This window comes from Ammospiza caudacuta, chromosome 1 (assembly GCF_027887145.1).
Source record: "Ammospiza caudacuta isolate bAmmCau1 chromosome 1, bAmmCau1.pri, whole genome shotgun sequence".
Classification (NCBI taxonomy): domain Eukaryota; kingdom Metazoa; phylum Chordata; class Aves; order Passeriformes; family Passerellidae; genus Ammospiza; species Ammospiza caudacuta.
The window spans coordinates 3,671,176-3,683,182 of record NC_080593.1 but is presented as its reverse complement, the minus strand read 5'-3'; the positions used below and the strand labels follow the sequence as shown (position 1 = coordinate 3,683,182).

Genomic DNA, 12,007 nt, shown 5'->3' with positions numbered 1-12,007 from the left:
CCCACTCCAGTGCTGTTGTGGGATTAGTTAGAAATGAACAAATCAAAGAAAGATGTTATCATTCTTTTCTTTTGAGACAGAAAAGATTTGGAGCTGTGAATTTATTATTGTGAATAATAAAGGCTCAAGGCTCAAGAGACCTGCTGTTCAATTTTCTCCTCATCTCCCTCCATGCCATTAAATCCTGTCTCCATTTTCAAAGGAATGCAGACTCCAAATTACCAAAAAGACAGTCTGAAAGAATTTCTACTTTCTCTGTCTCCATGGCAACTGTTTATCCCAGAGATCTTTCCAGATGTCTTCTTCAGAGGCCCATAAATCTCATAAGGGGCCAAACATCACTCCAAGGGTGGCAAAACTGTCAATGGACTGTTCAGCTCTCCAGGTTGGGAAGATTTTTTACCTTTTTAGCCTTAGCTGAAAGCCGGGTTCACTGTGAGGCACATTAATACTTGTGGGAAAAATATAATAAATATGTGTAATATTTTATAGGTACGTATTTATTCCTATCCAGCTACTTCAACACCACAACCAGTTGCATGCTTAGATAATATTAATTAAACTATTAATTAATAGCTGACAGTGCTCCACCCTGCTGTCCTTGCTCAATCCCTTTTTATGGCCAGGTTGTGGCCATAGGATGTGACCAAGGAAAGATGAGGTTTTTGTGGAAGAGCAACACTTTTTTATGATTATTAACCCATTTCCTCCTCAAACTCTGCCTTGACTGTGCAACCTTCAGGCAGGGCTTTTTATGATGCTTTTCCCAGAAATTACTCTGAGCCATGTAAGGATTAAAATTTGTGGCAGTGTGATGTATGGAGCTGCTCCCTCTCCCCATCTGTCTCAGGCTGGAGAATTAATGAAAGACTGAGCTGGAAAAGCGCAGGATGCTGTCTCCTTCCCCTTAGAAGGGAGGGAAGTGAGTCAGAACTGGTGCTGGGGGAGAATGATGATGTTCTGGCTCTCCCCAAAAATAAGGGAGGAGAGCTGTTGGAACCCTGGCTGCTGAGAATTTCAGACTTTCTGTGTTGAATGGCACAGATCCTCAAGAGAGCACTGCATTTGACCTGAGGCCATGGAGAAGCTTCCAGAATGGAATGACAGAACTGGGATTGTGGGTGTGGAGTTTGGATAGAAGTGTGTGATATCACAGGGTGGGAAACTCAGAGTTTAAGGGTTTAGAATACAGTAATGGATATAAAGCAGGATGGAGGTTTTGGAGTGGAGGTTGGTCCTTCTTCTTCACCTTCTTCTCCATGGGTTTGGGTGGTTTTGTGTGATTGCACAGAAAAGTTCCAATTGAGGACTTTGAGTGATTGGTTATTGGGTTAAAAGTGAAAATAATTTAGGTGTCATTTCTGAATTGGATAGTTTAGCCTTAAAAGACCTCATATAGAAAGATAGTGAATCATTTTTAGCTTGTTAGTAGAATGCTGTAGAGCTCAAGCTGCACCAAGGGAAATACAGGTTGGATAGCAGGAAAATGTTTTTTACAGAAAGAGTGATAAAGTTCTGGAATGGCTGCCCGGGGAGGTGGTGCAGTCCCCATCCCTGGGTGTGTTTAACAAAGCCTGGATGTGGCACTGGGTGCCAGGGTTTGGTTGAGCTGTTGGGGCTGGGTTGGACTCGATGGTCTTGAAGGTCTCTCCCAACCTGGTCATTCTGGGAATTCTGTGAATTCTGTTAACTCACAACTTGTAATATAGATAAAATATATAGATAAAAAGTAATGAATATTTAAGCCTGAATGTGAAATATCATCTCAAGTGCCTTCAATCCCAGCCTTGGCAGGGGCAGAAAATAAGCTGAGAACCAGGAGGGGACCGGGTGGTCCAGCAGCTCCCCGTGCTCTCCCACATGCCATGTCCTGAGCAAGGATGGATTTTCTGCAGCTGCTGAGCCTGGCACTGCCTCGGCTTCTGGCAGCCTGAAAGTGTCCTCCTGTCCTCCAGCAGTGATGGGAAAAGAAAAAAACCTCCTGATTTTTTTCAGTAATTTCACAGAGTCTCCCTGCCTCCCAAACAGTCAAGCGGGGACTTTCTCAGAGAGGACCAGCCAATCCTTTTTATTATATTTAAAGCAGGTTTAAGAAAAACAACAACTCTGCTTGATTTCACAGCTTATTGGCTTTTTACTCTGCTGCCTAATTAGACAAAGAAATGTTCCAGAGATTTTGCCAAACTGAAGTTCTCCTTTAAAACTCTTCAAGGCTCACCTAAGGCCAGTTGGCTGGAAGCACTTAAAAGATTCTGGAGATTTTCTTGGATGAGGTTTTCTTGGCAGGTATCAATACAAGAGGAGCAATAAGTGTGACCTTAGGAATAAATATCCTGTGACTGAAAAGAACTAAACAGCTTTAGAAACAGAAAAAGAATTCACACTTCTCTGATTGTAAATCACAGCTCCTGTCATTTAAAAGCTGATCTTTGCCATGTATAAAATCTTCAAGTTATAAAATACAACATACAAAATACAACAAAAACATAAAAAAGTTATAAAACACACCATATTTCATATATCAAGTATGATATATTTTGTAAAACATTTCACAATATTTATAATATATAAATGAATTGATAAATAATAATATAAATATTTATAATATAATTAGGATATTAATGTACAATAAATGTGTGTTTATAATTAAAATATATGTTGAATTTATCAAAGTAGTATTTTATAATAGTATTTTTAAATATAAAATTATAGTTTTTAATTTTATATTTTAAAAAATATAAATCAGTGTATTTTAAAATAGAAAATAATATTTATCAATAATATTAATTTTATGAAAATAATGTGCTATAAAATCCAGTATTCCAATCAAAAGCCTCAGTGTTTTAAGTGTTTTCCCATTTAGTTTCAATATAATCTATTACTAACACAGTGCATTAGAAGTGAAATATCTCAAGTAATCTTTTCTAATGTTCTCTTTTATTAATTGAGGTGATATTTTAAAAGTTCTCTGCAAACAGTGCTGCACTTGGATCTCTGAGAATGTCATCCCATAAAACAAGTCACTTTACTGATAATGCTGCACCAGTAGAAATTGCTTTGCTGGTTTATAAGTCTCATGACATAAAGAATGGATTCTAAATAATCATAATACAGTTCTGAGTAACTTTATACTAAGGACAGCTGATGGAAAATATTGAGGTGGGTCAAGTGCTGGTGAGTTGGATCAAAGTTTATTGTTCTTCACATACTACTCTGGCAGAGAAACTTGGACTATACCATTGGAATTCCCCTGATTTCAGTTGGTTTGAACTTAAAATTAGGCTTTCTCTTATTGCCTTTTCTAATAAAAATTTATTTTAGAACAGGTTGCCCAGAGAAGTGGTGGGTGTCCATCTCTGGAAGTGTTCAAGGCCAGGTTGGACGGGGCTTGGAGTGATGCCTCAGGTTTTGGCTTTTATATTTTCAGATTCTGTGCTGCTTTAGTGTGTGGGTCTGGGCTTCACATCAGGGCATGGGGAGCTCTGTGCACAGAGCAGGGAGACAAAACAATTCCTGCTCCAGCTGGGCACCAAGGACAAATGAGCCAAATCTCAGCCCAGGAGCACAAACACCGTGGGCTGGAGAGAGAAAAACAAGCAGGGTGGGACTGCCTGGGCTAAAGCTGCAATGGGACAATGAACTGCAAGGTGCAAATGGAGCAGAACTGATCCCAGGGAGAGACCCCGGCAGCGCTCGTGCATTTTGGGGCCATTTTGGTTCATCTTGGGTGCAGCCCTGGCTGGGCTCTGGTGCTGCCCAAGGTGCATCCATGGAGGAGATCCTTTGAATAAATCCCTGCTTTATTCTTTAGCTCTGTCCAGCCTCTGCTCTAGGTCAGCCTGCACAAGGCATTACTGGGACAGTGGAAGGTGTCCCTGGCAGGGATGGAATGAGATGATCTTGAAGGTCCCTCCCAATCCAAGCCATCCCATGATTCTGTGGTTCTGTGATAATTAGAAACTTTCTATCAGTGCCCTCCACAGTTGTCTGGTTGTTTTGTTTTTACTTTGTGCACTGTAAAAGAAATGCAGAACTTCCCTTAGAGGAACACATAAAGCTTTTATGCTGATGAGGTGAATGAATACCAGGTTAGAGAGCACAAGGTGCTTCTCTGGTCAGAAACAGCATTACCTGGATAGAAAAAATACTTCCTGGTGTAATAACGGCCAGATGAAAGAACAGACTTGGTTCTCATAATTCCAAAATTTATCAGGAGCAGAACTGGGAAGGGAAAAAAAAACTTTCTCTTTCTTATATTTTTTTCTGAAATTCCAGTTGATGTTACATTTCTGCTCTGTTGTGGTCTAGACTTTCAAATGAAACTAAAGAATCCGAGAACCCCAGAATGGTTTGGGTTGGAAGGGAACTTAAAGTTCATCTTATCCCACCCCCTGCCATGGGCAGGGACACCTTCCACTGTCCCAGGCTGTTCCAAGCCCCATCCAGCCTGGCCTTGGACACTTCCAGGGATCCAGCCACAGCTTCTCTGGGAACATCTTCCAGGGTCCCACAGTAAAGAATGTCTAACACCTTATCCATCCCTGACCTCTGGCAGTGGGAGCCATTCCCTGTGTCCTGTCCCTCCATCCTTGTCCCCAGTCCCTCTCCAGCTCTCCTGGAGCCCCTTTAGGCCCTGGCAGGGGCTCTGAGCTCTGCCTGCAGCTTCTCCTCTCCAGGTGAGCACCTCCAGCCCTGGAGTGTCTCTGTGGCCTGCTCTGGGTTCACTCCAGCAGCTCCACATCTTTCTGTGCTGGAGGTGGGATCTCACAGAGCAGAGCAGAGCTGCAGAATCCCCTCCCTTGTCCTGCTGCCCACCCTGCTTTTGTCTCTCTGGGCTGGGAGTGCTCAGTGCTGGGTCTCAAAGAGCTCCAGGGTTGGTGCCCAACTCCAAACACCCCCAGGAGCAACATTTCTGTGACAGAGGCTCCTCAATGACACCTGCACTTAGAAATGTCAATTACTTTTGGAAATCATATCCCCATACCCAGGCCACGCTCAAGCCCTTATTTATTTTGGTATTTACCCAGATTTATGAAGGAACAGAGAGCTCCTATCTCATATTCCCCTCTCTCTGCAAGGCTTTATATGTAGTGTGCCCTTTAGAAGTTATTGTGCACCACATAATTCAGTTTAATATGCTGCTTTGTTACATTACCTTTCCTTTGATATTACTCTCCTGAAGGTAATACGACCTTGAAGGTGATATTTTAAACCAATAAATGAGGAGAGGAACTGAAAATCAAACTGAATGCTGTAAGCCAAAAGGTTGGATTTTCATCTCAGGCCTTTATTTCCCTACATGAAAAATACAGAAGTCTAACATTTATGTAATTACATTTTTTTCTTGATTTGCCAAGGGGAACAAATTTTATGCAAATTCTTGTCTATTATGAATCCTCCTGTCTATGTATGAATCCATAAATTCCACTGCCCATTGCGCTATTACTCCTTTGTGCAGCCCCCCCATTTTTGAAAAAGGGGTGCTGGAGATAAGAAAAAATGTCAAAATAATAATTTTGATAGAGAAGGCTTTCTGGAGACAGCCTTAGCTTGTGCCAGGGGAGGATTAGATTGGATATTGGGGAAAATTTCTTCACTGGAAAGGTGGTCCAGCATTGGAACAGGCTGAACAGGGAAGTGGTGGAATCACCATCCCTGAAAGTGTTTTAAAAACATGTGGATGTGGCACTTGGGGACAGGGTTTCGTGGTGGAATTGGCAGTGCTGGTTTCATGTTCTGAGAGGGCTTTTCCAGCCTTAATGCATCTCTAAATCTGTGATTCTTTTGATTCCAGGACCTCTACCTGCAATTCTTTTTTCATCCCCTCCCATGTGAAATCCTATTCCTTAAAACTATTCCTTGTTATTACTGATTTCCTAAGATGCTAAAAACTAGGCAAATTTATCCAGCTTCAGTTGGAGTGTGTGAGCCACCTCTTTCCAAGCCTTTTTGGGCATCCCTACGTCACTGGGCAGTGGGGAGACCCCATCAGTGCCAGAGGGGGCCCTGCTGGGCAGTTTCACACTCAAGTCACTTTGATTTCCGTGGGCAGATTTCACGCAGCAGGAATTGCTGGCTGCAGCATGGTTTACAAATGCAGGGAGATTGTGCACGCTGCCCTTTGTTCCATTTAATTTTTATTTATTTTTTGTTGTCATCCTTTTCTTTGCTCTTTTAAATTATTTGTTTCAAGTTTTCAAGCAGGATTGGACAATGTTCTTATTGATGGGGAATCCTTTGCAACCTCCATCTCTCCCCTATTTTAGGGTAAATTTCTTGACTTGCTGCTTCTCTCTCCCCTCTCTCCCAATGTCAGCACATCAGTGTTTTCTAACACAATGAGCTTGTAATTTCTTTTTAAATGGGGCTGGTTTTAATCTCTGCATGGAATTGCCACAAAAAATCAGCCACCTGCTACAACTGAATTTCATCCACACTGCCATGGGATATTTATACTCTGGATGTTCCTATTCTGCAGCCTGAGGATATTCTTGCATTTCTCTGGTTTGCATTATCCATTGCTGGATAATATTGGAAGATATCTATGTTGAAATAATAATAAGAAATGAGAAAGTTTTCCTATTCCTATTCAACACAGTTAATTCAAGCAAGACCAACAGGTGTTTCTCCAAAGATCTCATTAACCACTGATTATCTCCAGCATCCCTTGTAAGCAAATGTCTCATTAACGTGAATGTTCACACATAATTTCCTTTTGTACATAGTGCCACACTTCAGTGAGCCATAAACCTGTCGCTGCATATCCTCAGATTTACGTGGAAAATGCATTTCCTGCTGCATGGACACACACGAGCTATCAAAGATGATAAAATCTAACAGCACTCAATGTGGTCGTGATTACCATCCTTAGTACATAAACAGTATCACAACATTATACAATCAGAATATCCTGAGCTGGAAGGAACCCACAAGGATCACTGAGTCAAAATTCTTGCACAGGACACCCCAATGTCCCCACCATGGGCTGAGAGAGTCCAAACCTTTCAAATCCCAGGTTCTGAGAATTTTAGAAATATTCTACTGAATTATAGCACTCATGGGGAGAGATCCTCATCTGGCAAATGAAACAATCTGGGATAGGAGTGGGGACAGAGAGGTAGAGGAGCAAATGTAAAGGATTCCTTTATTTTTTTTCCAGCTCCTGTGATGATTTAATGAGCATTTTTGCCACAATTTTATATTTTGGTGGGTCTTCTTATTAAGATGTTGAACATCACAACAACGTTGTTTGATACTGACCTAATTTTTTAGACCACCAACTTACTCAGGTCTGCTCTACTCACCACACGTGGTACTCTCAGCCTTCTATTTTTGTGAGAAAAATAAAACATAGGACTGGAAAAAATTAAAAAAAAAAAAAAAATAGGAGTGGATTTGCTACCACTGAAGCTGATGGGGAAAAAGAAAAAGACACCAAATCCAGTGCTGAGAACATCCCTGATGGGGAGCTGCTGAATCACCAGAGCTGGGGGAGCCCACACAGCTTTGACGAGCTCATCACCCACATCTCGTTACACTGGACCCGTGCCAGGCAGAAATACTTGGAAGTATTATCTGCTTTTCCTCAAGGTTTTATTTCCCTTGGCACGCAGTCAAAGGGAGAGAATTTTGACAGAAAACCTCGTAGAAAATCATGGAGCTGGAGGCTCTTTTTCAGTTGATAGGATTATTTGCTCAATCTCAACACCAAATGCAAAGAAGCAGTGGAAATGTTTAGGTTTGGTTCTTCTTGCTTTTACTGCTGAGGTAAAAGATGATTTTTATTTGAGATTCATTCATTTTAATATTAGTAGGAAATTTGAGATGTTTCTCTGAGTTTTTATGTACACTAGATAAGTCTTCTAGGTTTGTGAGCTGGTAAAAATGGTGTTTGCAGAATTACAGGAAGATTTATTCTTGAAAGCAAATTTTTCACACCTCTGGCACAAAGACGAGAAAGAACCAGGAGCTGGGTTCCTTTACTGTATTTACAGTAAATTTTAAATTAATTTTTCTTATATCCCAAGAGATGACAGCTCCCACCCATAGTCCCATCACCTCCTCTTCCTGCATTCATGTAGCAGGAAATTGGGATTTTTTTACCACTCAGACCTTTGCTTCAAAGTTTGTTACCTGAGGCATCATCTTTGAATTGTTATTAAAGACCTGCATCTATTTTTAGCTTATGCAAGAAATCATAAGAGGTCAAAAATATCCTGTTTTGACATTGTGAGTTTGTATTCTCTAGAGCAAAGGAGGCAGTAAAAATAATGAATGATGTTAGGACAGTTCTTTGGTGAGGAAGGACATTTTTTTAAGAAAATTACTAGACTGAGTTTGTCTCACATATCCACAGAAATGGCTGCAGGATGAAGCAGAAACTGCTTTTCAGTTTTCAGACAAATTCCAAAATGAGTGAGTTCCCAAACCTTCACAAGGATCGAAGCCAACAGAAATTCATGGCATTTAATCAAAGATATGATCCATAAAGTTTTTGGGTTTTGTCTTTTTTAATTAACCCAGCACTTCTGAAAGATGATACCTAAATGGCAGCAGGCTTCATACTCAAGGGAAAAGTTGTTTCTGGCATGTTGGAGTGAAATTGGGACTAAGGAATGTCATCTTCTGGGAGAGTAAAGCCTGCCCATTACTGTGTGATGCCACTAAAGATTTTCTGCTATTTCTATAAATAAAAAAAAAATCCCAGGGAAATTTACACTGTTTGTTATTCTAAACAAGAATATTTTTACTTTTAGAAGGGAGAACCAACCACAAAGCTCAGCAACAGTGTGAGGAAAGGGATGGATTTCCACCACGAACATATTTTAATTTATCCCTCCTTCTCTTCCCCAGGTTGCCCAGGAATGTGGGACAATATCACATGCTGGAAACCTGCAAGTGTGGGAGAAATTGTCTTTGTCAAGTGTCCTGCACTCTTCAGATTTATCATCTCTGAAGATGGTAAAGTATTTTCTCGTTCTTCTTCACCTCTGCCTGGTAAAGCCTCATGGCCAGCACGAGTGTAAAACCTCACTTAGATCCTCAGACATCAAAAACCTCCCCAGCTGGGCTCCAGCTATAAATAAATCACAGAAAATCAGGATATTTGTGTGTAGATACATGAGTGTGCACAGGGTGGGAGGGAAGGTGTGAACAAAAAGTCTTCACAGATTGCACAACATGAAAATATCACAAATTTGAGCTGCTAAGGGGAATATTCTGCCCTTGGGTCTCACTGAATTCAGTGGGGACCTAAATCTGTGTTTGGGTCTTGGGGAACACAGTTGGAATCAATTTTAGGAAATAATTAAAATGTAGAGCAGGTTCTGCTTGTGCTGAAGGAGAACATAGGCTTGAGATGAGCAGTGAGGATCTCCATGTTGGGGTTCAACCCAAATGAAATGGGTTTAATTCCCATGTTGGCAATGAAAGGTTTCTGCAGAGAGGCAGAAGTTCCGTCACTTTTTTGTGTGTGATGATTTTTGTTTATGTCTCATTAAAAGTAAACATAAACATAGATATAAACATCATTATAAACATAGACATAAGCATCCTTCTGTCCCTGTGCTGGTAATCAACACAGATTGGAACATTTGCTCCCAGCACCCACGGCAGATCCCTTAATTAGCACTGTCCTTTGAGGAACAAGTTCATCACTGTGGATCCTTTTTACCAAAATTTATTTTATCAATTAATTATTCATTTAGAGCCTTGAATCCAAAATCTGCTTACAGACAGAGCACCATTTTTAGGAGACAGTGTGTCATACACAGCTCCAGGAATTTTGAAATCCTCACTTTCAACACATCCATTCCAGCACGTGCAGGCACAGGCATCACCAATGTCACCTAACCAATGACCCACTTTAGAAATAAGATCAACTCAATTTGACCTGTTCCAGGTCTTAAGTAAATGGTTACCTGTTAATGGAAAAATACTTTTAAATAGAAATATTTTTTTAAATTTGAATTAAATTCTTTCAATAAGAAAATTAGATTTTTTTATTATATTTATTTTATACTTACTTTAACCAAAATATTATAGATTTAAATAAAATCAAGATTTTTATTGTATTTTTTATATTCATGGCTTCTATTTATTTAAATAAATATTTAATTTATTTACATAAAATTGTTTAAATAAAAACAATACTAATTGTTTGCATTAAAATATAATTTCTTTCAATAAAAAATATAGAGCCTTTAGACAAGCAAATAAATAAATAAATGTTAGATATTATATACATTATGTAATATCTAATAATATATAATGTATATAATACCTAATATAATATGTATTTATTAACTTATAGAATATATATAATATATAATTATATACATAATATTATATATTATGTATATTATATGCAATTATATATTATATATATTCTATTCTATTATATATTATATAATGTATATTATATATATATTATATAATATATATGTTATATAAACTTATAATGTAAGTTTATATATATAAGCTCTGTTATTTATTTATCGCTCTATTTATTTCATCTATGTAAATTAAAGGGCTGAAATAACATTTTTAAATATTTTTCCCAGGATTTACAGATCTCCTCACACACTGTACTTCCCATTTGGCCTGTGGCGGGGTGACAGTACGACCCTAAGGGAAGAATTTTCCATCTAATGGAAACATATGTCCCATTTCTTTATCTCCTCATGGGATCCCCAATAAAAGTGGCAGCTGTTACCTCGTGTAGGGCTGGGTTTGAGGGAATTTTGGGCATCTGTTCACACACCCAAAATTCATCATTCATTAGATAAACAAATAAACATTTAACCTGAAATCTCAGCAGATGTGGCTGGGATTGCACTGCTGACCGCAAGGTGGAATTATCAACATCCCATTCACTCTCCTGGGTGAATCAGCATCAGCTCTGCCATTATTGCTGCTAATTTTCATTAGCCAAGTGTATTTGTTCAATGAGGGTTTAATGAAAAAAGCCACATTTCATGATGGTTCCATAAATAATGGGTTATTACAGAACCTAATGTTTCTAAGACATGGATAATCACATTTTAGGGGTTGTTATAGTGTCCTCTGGCTGCTGCTCTGTTTATGGAGCTAGGCTGGGCATGGACACTAATATTTATTAACAGCAAAATCATTCCTAGTACAGCAACATTTTTATATGGCCATAGATAATTTTTACAAATGCAAAAAAAACTTTAAATTATACTTTTAAAAAGTTTGTGCTCTGAAGCAGCTGAAGGTACAACATAATCCCAGGGCAATCATGGGGTGCGCTGATCTTAAATAGTGGGTTGGAAATGTCTCACCTGGCTTTGGATATTTAAATTTATCTGTGAATTTATGAAGTGATCACATGGATTTCTGGTTCATTAAATAGAAACCAATGGGCTCTTGTAGAAGATGTTTTCTCTGACCCCCCTCAAATGCTTGTCTGGGGGTGAGAAAGTCACTGCTTGTTTTCTGAATTTCATATAGGAATCTGACTGCCTTTACTTGCATGTCTGATTTCCATATGGACTAAAATAGGGAAAAAAAATGAAAGAGACTACAAAAGAAAATTTAACTAACTAAGCTGTCATCTGGAGGGATGCTTTTTGGAAAAATTAGCTGTGTATTTAGCTAAAAATAGCAGCTGTTGCTGGTTTTAATCTGCTCTGCTTTAACCTTCACTGCAATTAAACCAAAGAGTAATTTTTGAGCTGCTGTCAACATCCTGCAGAAAGTTCAAAGTGAAATTCTGTGTGCTTGGCGACCCTTCCTTCTAAAATTTCATTTCACCTCTCCAATCCTCCAAAATCAGAAAGAATTTTTCATTCCTTTCAGATGCAAGCTGTGAACAAAAAATATCATTCTCAAAATCTCTCCACTGGAGATTCCTCTCCTCCAATGGACAAAAGTTTATTAACTCCTAAGTCTTTTCTCATCTTGTAAATTAGGGATTACAGTGCCTTTCCTTCTAGATAGTTCCTAAAAATTATTTTTTTGCCATCTTCCACATGGATTTCTGTGA

General features: G+C 39.0%; 1 protein-coding gene across 1 annotated transcript in view; it reads left to right on the top strand.

The window, feature by feature from the left end:
- The window catches only part of ADCYAP1R1 (ADCYAP receptor type I), a 148,374-nt gene that overhangs the window by 81,752 nt on the left and 54,615 nt on the right, over positions 1–12,007 (top strand). The window contains exon 4 of the mRNA XM_058817877.1: positions 8,854–8,961. Coding sequence (XP_058673860.1) covers positions 8,854–8,961 — 108 coding nt within the window. The remainder of the gene's footprint in view (positions 1–8,853; positions 8,962–12,007) is intronic.